The sequence below is a fragment of the Peromyscus eremicus genome, chromosome 14, assembly GCF_949786415.1.
Source record: "Peromyscus eremicus chromosome 14, PerEre_H2_v1, whole genome shotgun sequence".
NCBI lineage: Eukaryota > Metazoa > Chordata > Mammalia > Rodentia > Cricetidae > Peromyscus > Peromyscus eremicus.
This window is the reverse complement of record NC_081430.1, coordinates 46,835,956-46,853,269: the sequence shown is the minus strand read 5'-3', so window position 1 is coordinate 46,853,269 and position 17,314 is coordinate 46,835,956. Positions and strand designations below refer to the sequence as shown.

Here is a 17,314-nt window from a genome sequence, read left to right as displayed (position 1 = left end):
TGTAACTCCTGGCAAAGGGATCCAATGCCTTCTCCTGGCCTCTAGAGGTACAAGGCATGTACAGGATTCACAGACATACATGCAGGCAAAACACCTATGCACATAAAATTTAAAAAAAAATGAAATAATGAACCTGGAATGTCCCATACACACTCATGTGTTAAACACTAGATCCCTAGTTCACTATGCTACTTTAGAGGCTATAAATCCTTTTAGGAGGTGGGGCCCAATTGGCCAACACAGGTCACTGGTGTCTATGAACAGACTTTTGCTGTTCTGGTCTAGTTTTCTTTGCTCCCTTGTCCACTATAGTGCTAGGAATTTCTTTCGTATGCTTCTGTTTCCACAAACTCTATCATGCTTCCATGGCTGTGATGAACTGAGAGCCTTCTGAACTCTGAGCCAAATACAAGATGTCCCATCAGGTATTTTCTGATAGCAACAAATGACAAGAAAATTAACTAATCCATGATCACCTCACTATTTCCAAAAATTGCTGAAACTAGGAACTGAAGTGTCACATCCCCACGCATCTCTGGCCATAGCAGAGACTGGACTTTACCTGACATTAGTGGATTTCTGCTCCTGTGAACTTGCAGAAACTCTGGAATCTCTTTTCTCAGGCCTAGAGCTAGAAACGGCAAGGGGAGGGACTGCAGCTTCGTGCCTTCGCTCATCTCCCCGACTAAAGCTGCTCTTGTTTGAAGGCACGGTACTATCAAAGATGCTGGTGTCTGCAGACTTTAGACTAGAGGGCTCTGGAAAGAAAATGCATGACCCTGGTCATCTTTTTCTTAGCTCTCCTCCCTCTCATCACCAATTCAAAAGCAATACATTTAAGAGAGAAAAGGTTTTTTTAAATTAGTAACTCAAAGTGTTCCTTTTTCAGTTTTTGTTTGTTTTTGTTTTGTTTTGTTTTTTTTGAGATAGGGTTTCTCTGTGTAATAACTCTGGCTGTCCTAGAACTTGCTCTGTAGACCAGGCTGGCCTTGAACTCAGAGATCCACCTGCCTCTGCCTCCTGAGTGCTGGGATTAAAGGCCTGTGTCACCACCGCTTAGCTAGTTTTCTTTTTTCAAACAAAAACAGGTCTTATGAAGTCCAGGCTGACTATATATACCACCAGAAATGACTTTGAACTTCCCATTCTCCTGCTTCCACTTCTGCAGCGTTAGGGATTCTAGGCATGTATCACCATGCCTCATTTTTTCAGTGCTCGGGACTGAACTCAGAGCTTCTTGCATGCTAGGCAGGCACTCTACCAGTTGAGCTACATCTCTCGTTCCTCGAAGGTGGTAGTTTGAAAAGTAGCTGGTGTTTATCAAGAGATTTTAAGCACTAGGGGATAAAAAGCACCTGAAAATGTGGGCTCAGGATTCTTAAAGGAGAACTGTCTCGACAATATAAATAATATTTATTATTACTACTAATAATAAATAACAATTTATTATTATTATTTTCCAAGAGTATCCATGTGTTTTAAATACTAGGATAATATTTGTGTATTCTCACTTCCCTCCACATTACTTTTAGTCACTAAGTAGCATTCCTATACATCACTGTAGTTTATCTGACTTATTAGGTAACTTTAGATCGCTTTCAATTATAAAGCAGTGAGGTATCTCTAAGGTTAAAGTTTGTGTACGTTTATAATGACTTCCTCAGATACACGGCACTGTCTTGCCCATCACTGTCAAATCACAGTATGTTTAATGTTTGTACAGTTCAAATGAACCATTCCTCTTAAAGTGCCTGATGTTCTTCCAAGAGCAGCATAAGTGACTTTAGAAAGGAAAGGATCACACGTTTAACAAGCAGAAGTTTCAAAAAGCTCTCAATTTTACAAATCTTACCAGTTGTAACAGAGCGAAGTTTATCTAATACACCATGGAGCCTAAAAAAAAAGCAAAACAAAACCTCCCTTAATAAAAATTTTATTTCAATTGCCACTCTAAATCCGATGACATTATATCCAGATTAGTTCTTTTAAAGGCATTTAATAATACTGAACTGAACTTTCCAATTACACATTAGTTTTTTCTTTAAAGGCCTTACAATAGGGGTGAGGAGACAGCTTAGGAGCAGAGCAGTTGAAGTCCTGGAAATGTAACCTATAGCCTCATGCACACTATTCAAGTACTCTAATACTACTGATCGACACCCACAGCTCTCTTTTTACTTTCCGAGACCAGGTCTAAGTTGCTTGAACCTCCTACCTCAGTCTCCTAGGTAGCTAGGATTACATGGTGTCAACAGATCCAGAACAGAATGTTAAGAGCACACACAAGGCCCTGGGTTCAACCCCCAGCACCCAAGAAAAAAGACAAAGACTTCATTTGACAAGTCTTGATTTAAAAAAAAAAAAAAGTTACCTTACTTTCTAAGGACTAAAGACCAATACAGCTAATAGTAAAACAATCAATTATCCCAAACAACTGTTTTACCTCTGTGTGTGTGTGTGTGTGTGCGTGTGTGTGTGTGTGTGTGTGTTTCTTTCTGCCCTCCTCCCTCGCCCTCTCCACAGAGTTAAACCAAGGACCATGCTCTACTAAGCACATGTTCTACCACTGAGCTATAAATACTCTAATCCAGTGGTTAATATTTAAACTATTTACATGGCTTCTTGGACAATGTAGTTCTGAGAGGTAAAAAAAAAAAGTTAATAAATATGCTATCCCATTTTACTGTAACTATTATTTAAAACCTTGCTTTGACATAGCCTATCTTAACTTATAGAAGGCATGTTTGCACAGCAATCCTTCCAAAATCCTCTCACAAACACCAGAAGTTTCCTATTGTTTCATTTAGACTCCATTCACGTGCTAGTTTCCTCATGGACATGATTATTTCAGGATTAAAAAAAAAAAAATAGGATAAGAAAAAAAAAAAAGGCCTTAGTGTAAAGCTATAAAACTGACAGCAAAAATGAAATACAAAAAAGCACCAGAGTAGGGCTGGGAGTCCTGAGGGTGATTCCCAGAGCCCACGTAAAAGCTAGGTGTTGGAAACCACCAGCACTTGTAAGGCAGAGACAGGGGTCTCTGGGACAAACTGTCTAGGTGGACTAAAAGTAACTGGCGAGCTCTGGGTTCAGTGAGAGACCCTGCCTCAGTAAATAGAGTGATCCAGTGAGACACCCAACATCAAATTCAGGCCTACAAATAGAAACACACATGCACACACCCCCATGCGTACGCACATCCATGTGTATCTACATATGCAAACATGCATACACACACAAGCAAACAACCAATTAAAAATCAGCATAGTCTGTTTAACATTAGTGAACTGATGAAAGTACCAAAGAGAAGACACAATTCCTCGGATGAGTACATGGTATGAAACTGTATTTGTAGCAAGATGGGAAACTGATTTTGGTTTTAAATTCACAATTGAGTTAATGCTACATTGGTTTACAAAATCTGTCTTAAGCAGTCCATTAAGTCATCTGAAAAAGAACCTACGTTAGTCTTCCAGCTTAGATAAGCTGGACTGAAAACTCCAAGTGATCTAAAAGTTTAACCAAAGGTCAGGTCACAACAATGCTTATGAAGCAAAACAAATTCTTGAACTACTCATGACTTCTGGAGACATGGGTCAGTGGTTAAGAGCATTGCTTGCTCTTCCAGAGGTCCTGAGTTCAATTCCCAGCAACCACATGGTAGCTCACAACCATCCCCAATGAGGTCTGGTGCCCTCTTCTGGCCTGCAGGCATACATGCAGACAGAACACTAAATACATAATAAATAAAGAAATCTTTTTTTAAAAGTATTACAATCATAGTATAATTTCCTCAGTCAAAAACACCATGACCATTTGAGAACAAACTGTATTAAGCAGAGTACACAGCCACAATGAAGCAGTGTGTTAACTGGAAGGGTCAAGGTGATCTTAATAATTTGGTGCTCCAAAATTGTGCACTATAAAGCAGAAAATTCTGCACAGATTTTCAAAGTGTCACCCTAAGAGCCATAAGGCCTACAGCTGCCCAAACGACTGTGAAGCCATTCTTCCTCAAGAATCAAGAGGCGAACAGGCCCATCTCCCTTTATGCCTCCTACTCAACTGAAGCAGACTGAGTGCTCCCTCAGCTGTGCTCCATCCTCAGCTTCCAGTGGCCCTTTTACAAGTATTTCCCACCTGTCAGCAGACAAGCACTCATTATCCTCTCCAATCCTCACTCTGCCTTAAGCCTGATAACTGAGTTTGACCTTAAACCGAATCTCATGCTCATTCTCAACTAAGGGCACATGTGATTTGATAAAGGGTAGTTCAAATCACGAGGATTTTATATGAAAAAATAAAGTTGCTTATTTGAAAGGTGACTGAGATGTTTGTCAAATGGGGACATGCATGTGTCAGGAAAAGAAAACAAAAGAAAAGTTTTCCCCATAAAAGTCAAAAACAAGCCTAGCTCAAACTACGGAGTTCCCTGTTTCTAAGTGGCTGTGCTGGGGGTGGGGTGGTGGTGAGGGAGGAGTGAGAGGAGGAGGTGGTGAGAGGAGGGGAATGGTGAAGTGTAGAAGGCAGCAATGGCTAATAAACACATCAAGGGCTCCTATGGTGCAGGCACATCTGCAAGCTCTCTAATGTAGCAGCTAAGCTGTCCTCACAAGTACAGACAGTAGGTGACTTCCTATTCCCACTCACAGAGGGAAAAATCTCCAGAGGCTTGTGCTGCACAGCTCACAGAGCACCTCTCCACAGTGAACCTCCCAAGACGGCTGAAAACCTCCTTCTGGACACAATACCAATTCTGACTTTGCTCTGAGGCACAGATATTCAGAAACATACCATACGGTGAATCGAATTGTGTTGTTCCCTAGAAACAGGGACAGGTCCTCTGTCATTTGGTCCTGACTTTTCTTGTTGGCCACCATCACCATAATGTAATCAGGAAGTTCTTCATCTATTTAAAAGGAAAAGTATACCAAACTTTTAAATGTTTCCTCAATATTTGATTTTGCTCAAAATCAATGTCCTTAAAAACCTTACTCTAAGGTAGGATGGACAAGAAAGCTCAGCTTCCAATTTTCCCCTTTATCCCACAATTATTTCCATTATTAGAAGGCCAGGAGTTGGGAAAAAGTGGCATTTCTAGTCATAAAACTATGTATCCTGGGTCACAGAATCAATTGGGAGAATGTACTGGTTTTTGTAAGAAATCCTTTCAATGTTCACCAACTTCAGACACTTCTGGAAGGTACAGATACATACCCAACAATTGTATTCTGTTTAGTTTTCAATACTTGTTTCCCTAGAGACTATGCTTCCACTCATAAAGGTAGGCGTCCATTGCTCCAGGTACTAAACTTCTACCAACAGCACATACACTAAACTACACAGAACTCCACAGCATATACAATGCCAGGAGTTCAACTGTTAATACCAAAGGGAGGAAAAAAAGTTCAAAGGCAACTCAACTTCTTTTATCCACTAGTGGCAACCCTACCTAATGACTGCAGGAAAAAGCCCAAGAACAATAAGGAAGCAAATTCATTGTGAGGAAATCTAATTTCTTTTTGAAAAAAGTAGGTGTTCTGGCTGTCCCACCCCATATATATGGCCCATGAGAGGGTCTTAAAACTCATGATCCTTTTCCCTCTGCCTTCTCAAATACTGAGATGACTTGACATACACCTCCACACACAGCTTCAAACATGTCTTTATTACAATTTCCTTAGTAACTAAAATACTCATAATTTCCACATAAACAGAAAGGTCCATCTACCAGACACTTGTTTCAAAGGAAAACAAGTAGGCGTTGAAGAGATGGCTCAACTGTTGAGAGCATTGGCTGTTCTTCCACAGGACCCAGGTTCAATTCCCAGCACCCCATGGCAGCTCACCGCTGTCTGTAACTCCACTTTCAGGGCATCCAACACCCTCACACAGATGCACATGCAGGCAAAACACCAATGCATATAAAGTAATAAGTAAATAAACCATTTTTTTTAAAAAAAGAAAAGAAAAACATCCAAACTCCAGTATAGAAGCAGGATAAAAGAGAAGGTAGTATTTTATGGGAGCATGCAATAAGGAAGGAAATATAAATAAAAAGTGGCCAATCTTTCTGTGTTACGAAAGTATCAAAAAAAGCCTTGTTGTAATAAATAAGCTAATCTTTATGTATATGACATATCTATGATCCAACACTACTAACTCAGACAGTGTAAATAGGTAAGACTGCTAAGATACTTGGGCAGACAGCTATTTTTCTTTCCTAGTGCCAATGAAATTACTTTGCCACTGTATCAATTTGTACTTTTTAAAATTTCATGAGATCAGTGGTTGTCTCGGTATAAAACGGGAACAAGGAAAGGTGTTAGAACCAGTTACAAAGCCAAAGGAGCTACTGGAAATTTGGGGAGGGAGGAGGACTTAATGAGTCTATTCATTCTTTTTTTTTTTTTCTTCCCTAAAAGTGGTGCTAGGATTCAATCATGGGATCTTGTGCAGTGTTAGGTAGTCTCCAATGAGCTATACCCAGTCCAGTAGATTTATCATATTGATGAGTGATGGTTTTAAGATATATATTTATCAAGACATGGCAAATATACTAATAAACAAATACATACACTTGAAGTACGTGCAACTTAAATTATCAATTATTTCTCAGCAAAGCCTTTAAAATTCATATGTTTTCTGAGTAGACAATACAATGAAATTAAGAATCTAATGCAAAATTAGCATGTGACCATAAAATATTCTTCCACAGTCCAGACAGACCTCTAAAATACATCTTAAATTAGCATACTGGGGACAGAAGACAGCAGTAAAAGCTGGGAAAGTACACAGAAGCTCTTACCTCTAGGGTGTGAATGAAAACTGAACAGTTCGTCCAGGTGGAGAGGAAAGAGGGATCTATGAGCAAGGGGCATCAAGATCATGATGAGGAAACCTACAGAGACAACCAAACCAAACTAACGGGGACTCATGAACTTTAGACCAACAGCTGTGGAGCCTGCATGGGACTGGACTAGACACTCTGCATAATCGAGACAGTTGTGTAGCCTGGTCTGCTTAAGAGGCCCCTGGCAGTAGGATCAGGATCCATCCCTGGTGCATGAGCTGGCTTTTTGGAGCCCATTACCTACGGTGGGACACCTTGAACAACCTTGATGCAGGGAGAGGGGCTTGGACCTGCCTCAACTGAATGTACCAGGATCTGCTGGCTCCTCATGGGAGGCCTTACCTTTTCAGAGGAGGGGATAGGGGGTGAGAGGAGGGAAGAAAGGGGGAATCTGTGATTGGTATGTAAAACGAATAATAAAATTTTAAAAAAGAAAAAAAACCTGGACTGTCACTGCTGCACCACTGACCTGTTCCATGTAAGCATGGAGGAAACCTTTTCTGCTTGCTTTAAAGAATGGTGGCTCTTCTTTGTACCCCACCCAATACTTTGAAAAATAAATACTCAAATAATTACTGAACAACTGTCTTTATAACCCTCCAGAGCTCTGAGACTCTTTTTAGGTATAAAAAAATATGAGAAGCTGGGACCAGTAGTGGGATATGACTGTAACCCCAGCACCTAGGAAACTGAATCAGGAGGATCAGTTTGAGGCTGGCACAAGCTATATCATGAGTGGCAAGCCAGCCTGAGCTACACAGTCTGAGATCCTACCTCAAAGAAAACAAAAGCCACCCTGTTCTGGACAGTGAGGTATATACATCTACAAATAATATGGTAACTAACTGCAAACATGAAAAGACCTTGTTTTATTTCAAAGAATTGGAAGATAACTTCTGTTAACTGACCAGGCTCTCTGCTAGAACCCATCATAAAATTGCTTTAAGGAATTTCCAATTCTGACGTTATAATAGTGTTAGAGAATTTATGGGGTCCTAGGTTCAAGGAAGGAGGAAGAAGGGAAGGCGGGACCATCCACCCTTCCCTTAAGTCATTTTTATACAGTTAACGTAACAGAAGCACCAAGGACCCCCAACCCTGAGCCCCTGACCCTCAGTCTGCTATTGGTAGGCCTAGTGCAGCGCTCTCCCAGAGCAACACTGCCGCGCCAATTCCAGCAGTATTTCAGAAACAAATGCAACTGTAAGGTCATGTTTTAAAAAACTAAAACAAGTGGTTTGGAATTTCTGGTAAGTGACAGCAATGAACTGATCTCAGTGAACAGGCGCTTGTGCCTCACACCGCCCTTGACTAACAGTCCCACGTGTGCAGCCCATCTCTCACAGCTGGCCCCATTACATGTTCAATGAGAAAAACAGGGAACCTAAGAAGATCCAGGTGCACCTTCATCTTTCATACCCACGGGGAGTCTTACAACAATCAATTGTAATTCATAAACTACTCATTCTTAGCCTGTTCAGTCTCAGGGTCCTTCTCTGGCTGATGTGAATTGTATCTACTAATAACCATACGAATTTAAGATGGAGAATTTTTAAAGGATATAATTATTAATGTATCAATTATACGCTAGTAGCTCAATTATATTAACTTAATAGTTTTTTGAGAAAGAAAAAACATCATAGCTCTAAGGGTGACCTTGCCTTCTACTTCCGTAAATCTCTTTTGTATCTGGTATAAAAGATAAATGAATTCTAATCTCTGTTTCTTGCATCTAATCTGTAGTCAAGCTGTTTAATGTTGGGGAATGTCAAGAAAATCTAGTCCTACAAAGATATACCTCAAGTATTTTAATAGCCTTTCTAGATCTCATGGATACCCTTCTGTGACACCACACTAAAACTCAAGTGACCATTTATTAGCAATATAGAATCTAATACACCACCAATTACCTCTTTGTACTGTTACAAGAAAATCCACCTATACATCTTTTAACTTTTGCATAATTCAGTAACGTGTAGTGGTCGCTTGGAGATACTAGTTCACTGAGCTGGTGAACCAAGGACATGCTGATACATTTCATTACACGATGCCACACTGCTAGTACCTCCATAATTTCACTACAAAATCTTTCAGTTCACAGAAGTCAAAGTTTAATTTTCATTTAAGGTTCAGCTTGTCATTGGCAATAAAAACTACTGGCTTTTTTCATGCCTACTGAATACCTAAGTGCACAAAACCAGTTTATCACTTCTTAGAAGGTAAAAAAGCTTCCACTTCTGTGATAAAACACTGTGACCAAAAGGTACTTGGTGAGGAGAGTGTTTATTTCATCTTACAGCTTGTGGTCTATCATCCAGGGACGTCAGAGCAGGAACTCAAGGCAGGAACCTGTGCTGTGGGATATCTTTCTGTGTGCTGTGAATATGTGTTGCTGATTGGTTGACAAATAAAGCTGCATTGGCCTATGGCAGGGCAGGATGGAGCCAGGTGGGGAAATCCAAGAGACAGTGAGAGGAGAAAGGAGAGTGGGGGCAGATGCTGAACTGCCGTCCAAGGAGCAACATGTAATGGGACGCAGGTAAAGCCACAGAACATGTGGGATACACAGATTAAGAAACGGATTAGTTTAAGATGAAAGAGCTAGCTAGCAAGAAGCCTGCCATAAACCATACAGTTGGTAATTAATATAAGCCCGAGTGATTATTTCATAAGCGGCTGCGGGGACACAGAAAACTTGCAGCTATAAACCTGGAGGCAGGAGCTGATGCAGAGGCTATGCAGGAGTGCTGCTTCCTGGCTTGCTCTGCCGGCTTGCTTTCTTTTAAGTTTTCTGAGACAGGGTTTCTCTTTGTAACCCTGGCTGTCCTGGAACTCACTCTGTAGCCCAGGCTGGCCTCTAACTCACAGAGATCCATCTCCCTCTGCCTCTAGTGCTGGGATTAAAGGTGAGAGCTAGTATTAAAGGCATGTGCCACCAACGCCTGGCTTTCTGCCTGCTTTTCTTTAAAGCACCCAGGATCACCAGACCGGGGGTGGCACCACCCACAGTAAACTGGGCCCTCCCACACAAATCAAGAAAATGCCCCACAGCCTTGTCCACAAGCCAATCTGGTAGTGGCATTTTCTCAACCGAGTGCTCCTCTTTCCGAATGACTCTAGCTTGTGTCAAGCTGACATGCCAGCACAAGTAACAACCTTAGTTCAAAATCACTAATGCCTTTTCCCAAAACAGTCCCATCAGCTCAGTGTCCCACTGCTTTCCAAGCACTTCTATTCACACAATTTTGATTGTCCTCACAATCAAAATACTGAAAAGACAGCTGTCCTGGAACTCACTCTGTAGATCAGGCTAGCATCGAACTCAGAGATCTGCCTGCCTCTGCCTCCCTCCTGAGTGCTGGGATTAAAGTTCTGTGCCACCACCTCCCAGCTGCAAAGCCAGTTTTAAAAACATTATACTAACTATTTCACTGATAACATTCTAAATGGAACTGGCTTTTTTTTTTTTTAACTACAAGAAGTAATTTGACTAAGAGTTCTAGAAAAATCTGGCGTGACTACCTTTTAAACTTAGTTTTCTGGCTGGGCGGTGGTGGGGCACGCCTTTAATCCCAGCACTCGGAGCTGTGAGTTCAAGGCCAACCTGGACTACAGAGTGAGATCCAGAACAGGCACCAAAACTACATAGAGAAACCCTGTCTCGAAAAACCAAAAAAACACTTAAGTTTTCTGACCACTGCTTTCATGAAATCCAAATGTAAACATCGCCCAAAGCCAAGCCTAACTAGTATGAAAACAATTTTGACTCCACAGGTCAGTAAGGGTCTCAGACACCTAAGCTACCACGATTGACACTTGAAGTTACCAGCTGTGAAGTCAGACCAGGCCTCTTCCCACAACCCTGTTCAAGTATCCAAAGCCTTTGTTTCTATTTGCACAACTGGGGACATTATCACTTACATTTAGTGGTGTTTTTTATTGTATATACGTAATAGCTAAACACTGCCTAGCCCAAAGTAAACACTCGTTTCAAGAAAAGAGCGGTCAGGTTCGAGTAGGAAGAACATTAAAAAAAAAAAAAAAAAAAACTGAAACATAAAACTCACTGAACCAGCTCTGTGGCAAATGCCAGAAGCATCACACGTTCATATTCAAAATGATAGATCTGAAATTAAAGGTCAGGACGAAACAGAACAAGATTCAGACAAACATTATGGGTTGAAAAACGACGACAGCCTCGACGGAAGAAAAAGCTAGACTATTTCAAAATTAACGCTTTAGACAGGGCATGGGGTACGGGGTAATGGGGGGGGGGGCGCTCTGGGTGCTGCTATAGACGGTTCAATGAAACGAGGGTAGAGGAAACCAGGGAAATATTCGACTTCCAGGCAGACCACCCAAAGAGCTTTGGGCAGACTCACTGAGACACATCCAGTCAGCTGCAGGCCCTGCAAGTACATTTAGGCGAATGACAAGGAGCAACTTACCCACGTAAGCTCCTAATTCTTGCAATTTCCCCTTAATGGCACTCTGAGGAGGGGAGAGAGAGGAGAGAGAAAAACAAACACAGCAAAGGTGCCAGTGAAAACCGCGCCGGTCACAGAGCGACCCCCGGCTCCCCGCCCCGGAAGGTGGAGGAAGGGACGCCCGACACCCTCTCCCCCCACCTCCCGCTCTCCCCCGGCGCTTTCCCCAGCCACCGCCCCGGGTGGCTCCCACAAGGCCCGCGGGGGTCCCCCGAGCCGCCGAGCCGCGCCTGCGCCCTGTCAAGAGGCGGCCCGCGCCGAGGAGCCGCGGCAGGCCGGGCCCACCCGCCCCCGTTACTCCTGGCAACCGCCTGCCCGCCAGGCCCGGCGCCCGCCCGCCCGCCCGCTCGCCCGCCGACGCGGGCCTCACCCGGATCTTGCGGCTGATCTCGGTGCCGATTTCCATGGCTCAGCGGCGGGCGGCCGGGTCAGCACTGCGCGGCGCTTCGGTTACCTGGAGCCCGCCGCGGGCTGCCACCCTGCAGCCTGCCGTCCCCCCGCGCCGCCACCGCCACCGCTGCCGCCGCCGCCGCCGCGGCCGCCGCTCCGCCTCCGACTGTGCGCGCTGCGTGTCCCCGCCCCTGCTGGCGCCCCCGTGCAAGTGGGAGCTAGCGCGCATGCGTCTGCGCACACGCATGCGCTCGAAGGTCCTTAGCGGGTCCGGGAACCTGTGCTCTGGCGCCCTCTGCTGGCGGCCGCACAGAGGGCAGTGGCGTGCAGGTAACCTGGTGTCACCTAACCCTTCCTTAAACCAGGGGACCTGGATGAAAACCTCCTTTCATCCCTTTCGTGGTTTCTCACTTAACGGATTTGAGTCTCCTACGGGTTGTAAGGATGAAGTAGTGTATAGCTCAAACATCATGGGTCTTGGTCTGAGTTCAAATGTAACTTCAAGTATCAATATGGGGTTGATGCAGATCGTTTAACTCTGGAGGTTTTCGTTTTCTTCCAGGAAAAAGAGATTATTTTCTAGAAGATGTACTGTCGTTACACTTGGTGAGGTGGAGGGGCAAGTCAAGAGCATCAGCAGAACCCATCCGTCATGCCCTTACTTTAATTTTAGAGGGTTTTGTTTTGTTTTTGGTTTGGTTTGGTTTTTGGTTTTTCGAGACAAGAGTTTCTCTGCGTAGCCCCAGCCGTCCTGGAACTCGCTCACTTGACCAGGCTGGCCTTGAACTCCGAGTTCCTCCTGCATTCTGCCTCCCGAGTGCTGGACCACCACCGTTGGCTACTTTAATTCTAAACATCCTTGCTCTCCTGTCTTTGTTTCTGCCTTTTTTTCCTCCCGTCTCATCAGTGTTCTTTACCCAAGGTTAATCCTCCTCCTGCCCTTCCTCTCTGAGTCAGCCAGCTACAGGTAGCAAGAAGAGAGGTAAGTGGCGCCCTCTAGTGTTACAAGTGAGCGGCAAGTGGCGCCCTCTCGTGTTAGAGTTGGTGTGCAGGCTTGGGATACTGGGACTCTTAGCCTTACATGTGTTAGAGCTCCTTGGGTCTAGAGTTGCAGCTCTCAATCATAGCTAGGATTGCAGCTTCCTACAGGTCCTAAGTATTGGGATTCCTCAGGCCTTGGTGGCAGCCAGCGTTACAGCAAGTTGCTTGACACTCTTGGCCCTGGAGACCCGGCAAGTCTCTCAAATTCTTCTTGTGACCAGGGCCTGCAGGTTCTCTGGTACTTCATCACTGCGGCCCTTCACCTCCTGCGTCTGCTGCCTTCTGCCTCACCCTGGCCATTCTTGAACTGCTCCGTCACTCTTCTATCTGCGGCCTCTGTTTCGGTCCACACAGCTGAAAGTGGGTGAGAGAAGAGCCCTTGAGAGAAGTCTCTTGTTAGGTCTCCAGCTGTGTCCCTAGGAGGAGCAGCACAGCAGAGTTGTCTCCCAGGCCAGAGCAGCCTGCTTCTGTAGCTCAAAATGGGACGTTTGGCTTCATCAGAACTTTTTGTTTGGGCCAAGCCCAGCCTTAGGTTGGGCTAATCACAGCTTTGCCTCTTAGCCCCAATCACAGCCATCCCTCTGCTAGCCCACGAGGAGAAGTGCTTGCTCTCTGGCCTAGGAAGAAATAATTGCAGGTTCGTTTGAAGTTTCTTCAAGGCTCAGGATCGCAAAGTATCAGGTACAAAATATTTCAAAACAGCCTTCGCTGGAACCGAGCAGTCAGGAGTTGGGACGGTCACCTGCAATCTCTTTGCATGGTTGTTTCAGGGTGTCCGTGGAATGCTTAGGACTGTTGCTGCGGGTTGTAAGAGTAGTCCGGCTGGTTGTTCAGGGCGTCCAGGGCAGCAAGGGGACAGTTCAATAGCTGCTAATAGGTGTCAAGCTGTCCAATTCCTAGCATCTTTGCTGGTCTATAAGAAAATGAGCGTCAGAAAGGGTGCTCACACTACACACTGAAAGAGCTCATCACCCAGAGTGACTCCAGCAGATTGAAAAGTTCTTTAGCATGCAACTTGCCTGGAGTCAAGTAGGTCAATCTCTCACTTATCTCGCGTTATCGTTTCTACGCTAATAATGACAGACTCGTCCATTTACCTTGTGCTCTCACCCGAAAACCCACTCCCAAATTCTAGGTAACTATGCCCATTTTATTTTCTTCTAAATTCAGCCTTTTCAGTGCAAAGCCATCTTTACCATCTCCAAGGCAAATGTCTTTCTACAGCGGACTTCTTTAGTCTCCCTGTCCCTGATCACAACACATGGAGGATTTTTTTTTTTTTTTTTTTTAATCAGAATAGACATCTAGAGAGGTTTCTGTTCCTGCCACATTCCTCAGGTCTCTAAGTGGTTTGGAGTATGAGGGTTTTTTTTTTTTCCTTGTTTTTTATTTTGGTGTTAGCTTTGTGGTATGGCTTCAATATGTTTGGACTCAGATTCCTGTTCCTCCTGCCTCCGCCTCCACAGTGCTGGGATTACAGGCATGCACCAACTATGCCCAACTCCTTAAGAACTGGTTTCCATTTAGTTAGCTCTTGGTGCACAACGGGTGACCACAGGTATAGCAGTTTAGAACGTACATGTTTCTGGCTGGAGAGATGGCTCAGAGGTTAAGAGCCCTGGCTGTTCTTCCCAAGGTCCCCGAGTTCAATTCCCAGCAACCACATGGTGGCTCACACCCATCTATAATGAGATCTGGTGCTCTCTTCTGGCATGCAGACATGCATGCAGACAGAAACACTGTATACATAGTAAATAAATAAATCTGTAAGAAAGAACACCTGGGGCTGGAGTGATGGCTCAGTGGTTAAGGGCACTAACTGCTCTACCAGAGGACCCGGGTTCAATTCCCAGTACCCACATGGCAGCTAACAATGGTCTGTAACTCTAAGATCTGACACCCTCACACAGACATACATGCATACACCAATGCACATAAAATAAAGATAAATAAATTGTTTCTAAAAAATAAAAAAAAGAACACCTATGTTTCTCATCTTGCGGTTTTCATCAGTTAGCAGCCTAAGCTAACTTGGGTCTCAGAGTCTTGGTAGGCCTGAGCAGAAGTGGCAGACATGCTGTATTTCCATCTGGTACATGACTAAGGAAGAATCCCACTTCAGGTTCTAATATTAGCAGGAAATGATTTCCTAGGATCTTTATGAGCAAGGCATGGCCATCTTTTTGCTAGCTGTGGTCTAGAAGCCATGTTCTGGTCTTAGAAGATGGCCCACATTTCCATGCCAAGGGTCTCACTGTTAGAATTCCAAGCTACTCCCCCAGCTACATGACCATGCGTGCGCTGTCCAGTAGCCAGGCAAGATGCTTAGTCATCCTAGGGCCTTATGTCCTACGTAATCTGTGCACTGCGTGATCACGTAATCTATGCGCATGCGTGGTGTAGCTACGTAAGCCCAAGTGCGCATGTGAGGCAGGGGGTGGGGGACATAGACCTGTAAAATCGGATTCCACCTGTTCCTCCTCTCTCTTCCTGCAGGGTCATTCCATAGGCCTATGCACACCCTTTCTATTCCCTTTCCTTGATAAACTCTTGTAGTGGGTTTCGTTGTGCCTCATGGCTTCTCTCATACACTCACCAAGATGGCTGCTCTCTTAATTTAGCAAAGATACAGTCCCCTCCCAGCCCACCTTGCTTCCTCTGTTAAGGACTTTCATCTCATTCATTTGGGCTCATCTGAGGCCTGACACCCAAATCAAGTGAGTTAGGAGCTTCTTTATGTCTCCAGATCCTCTTGTCTTCACCCTATGCATTAGTTAAAGCGATCCACAACCACAGGAATTATAGAAGCGTAGGACTCCCAGAGCGACACAGCGTCTGTGCCGCAGGCCCCTTGACATGTGTCAGGCGCATGTGGTCTTCCGAATGCCTCTGGCATCTATATGGAATCTAATGTGATGGCGTACGTCTTCTAGCGTATGTGTTCATCCTCCCTAGCAAAAGTGATAAACCGAGCACTGTGTGTCTTTTATATTGTACAGAAGTTCCTTCAGGATGGTAGGCACATAGTAAACATGTATCAAATATTTAAGGATTAAAAGAAATCAAAGACTTAATTTACTAAAGCATTTTTCCTGGGTAAATCCAGTGACCGTAGAGTCACGAAACGTTGACAAGAGATGGAGGAATGGAGTGACGGAGAACAGGGACCCTGGAGCCATGCTGTCTGGGTTTGAGCCCCGCCACTCTCTCTGAGACCTTAGGCAGGTTGCTTCTTTTTTTTTTTTTTTTTTTTTTTTTTTTGTGCCTCAGTTCCCTCATCCGTAGCGTAGATATGATACTGTTTTCTCCTGCTGAGAGTTCTTAGACGGTGGAGGTAAGTTAATATTTGCAAAGCCTTTCGAACTGTGCCTATCTCATAGCAGCATTGTGTTTGTTGATTAAAAATTAAATGCCTGTACTGAGCCAGACACTGTGCTGGGAGCCGGAGCACACAGGTGAGAAGAACCACATCTCTGTGCTCATCACACAGTTCAAAAGCCGGGTAAGTTTTTTTTTTTTTTTTCTTTTTTCTTTTATCCACCATTCCATTAACTAAGAGCAAGAACATGTCTTACCATTATTGTACCTTAAACAAATTGACATTCAACAATTTAGTTACTGTTGGAAAAATCTTGTGTAAAGAGGCCCGGAGAGTTGGCCCAGTCAGTAAAATGTTTGCCGTACGGAAAGACCTGAATAACCCCCAGCACTCATGTGGAAATGCCGGGCATGGTGGTATGTGCCTGTAATCCCAGAATTGGGGAGCTGGAGACAGGGGAATCCATAGGGTTTCCTGACCAGCTAGTCTAGGCAAATCAGCAAGCTCTCAGTCCAGTGAGAGGCCCTGTCTTGGAACTAAGATGTAGCTGACATCAACACTCACTTCTGGCATACACACACACACACACACACACACAAATGTATTCAACACACACACACACACACACACACACACACACACACACACACACAAATGTATTCAAAGCCAGGCATGGTGGCACATGTCTGCAGTCCCAGTACTTGGGAGGCTGAGGCAGGAGCATCATGAGTTTGAGGCCAACCTGGCTACATAGCAAGGTCCTGTTTTGTTTTGAATTTACAACAAGGACTTTATTTAAAGGTGTTGAAGACAGGGTTCTCTTTTTAGGACAACCAGCTTGCAATTATGGAAGAGAATTGCAGGGTATTTGAGAACTCTCAGATCTGCTGATAAGAAGTCTGAGTCACAGTGAGAGTGCCCCCACTAAGCCAATGGCACTTAGGGATTGGAGGCTGTTCAGGGTGCTTCCCTGGAAGATGCAGCTTCACAACGCACATCCTTGAAGGGACTGGAAGTCTTAGTCTTGCAAAAGAATAAACTGGCCATGACAAATGGCATATTTTGCTCCTCAGGGATAGTATGAGAGCCGGATCACAATGAAGTACAGTGCCAGCTAAGAGGATTCTTGGCTACCTTCCAAATAGAGGGGAGAACTGAAAAAGAACATTGGTTATGAAGTTGGCAGGGCCTGAGTGCCAACTCCTGCTCTACAAAGCCCTAAGT

The 17,314-nt window shown here is 44.2% G+C and overlaps 1 protein-coding gene across 8 annotated transcripts in view; it reads right to left on the bottom strand.

The window, feature by feature from the left end:
- Window positions 1–11,862, bottom strand: part of Zc3h14 (zinc finger CCCH-type containing 14) — a 43,611-nt gene extending 31,749 nt beyond the window's left edge. For 7 of the 8 annotated variants that reach the window (XM_059279767.1, XM_059279768.1, XM_059279772.1 and 4 more), the window contains exons 1-5: window positions 11,711–11,862; window positions 11,302–11,344; window positions 4,795–4,909; window positions 1,853–1,893; window positions 563–758 (exon numbers count right to left, since the gene is read on the bottom strand). In XM_059279767.1, coding sequence (XP_059135750.1) covers window positions 563–758; window positions 1,853–1,893; window positions 4,795–4,909; window positions 11,302–11,344; window positions 11,711–11,746 — 431 coding nt within the window. In that variant the 5' untranslated portion in view covers window positions 11,747–11,862. The remainder of the gene's footprint in view (window positions 1–562; window positions 759–1,852; window positions 1,894–4,794; window positions 4,910–11,301; window positions 11,345–11,710) is intronic. The other variant, XM_059279771.1, reaches the window with a different exon arrangement.
- Between the last annotated feature and the right edge of the window lie 5,452 nt (window positions 11,863–17,314).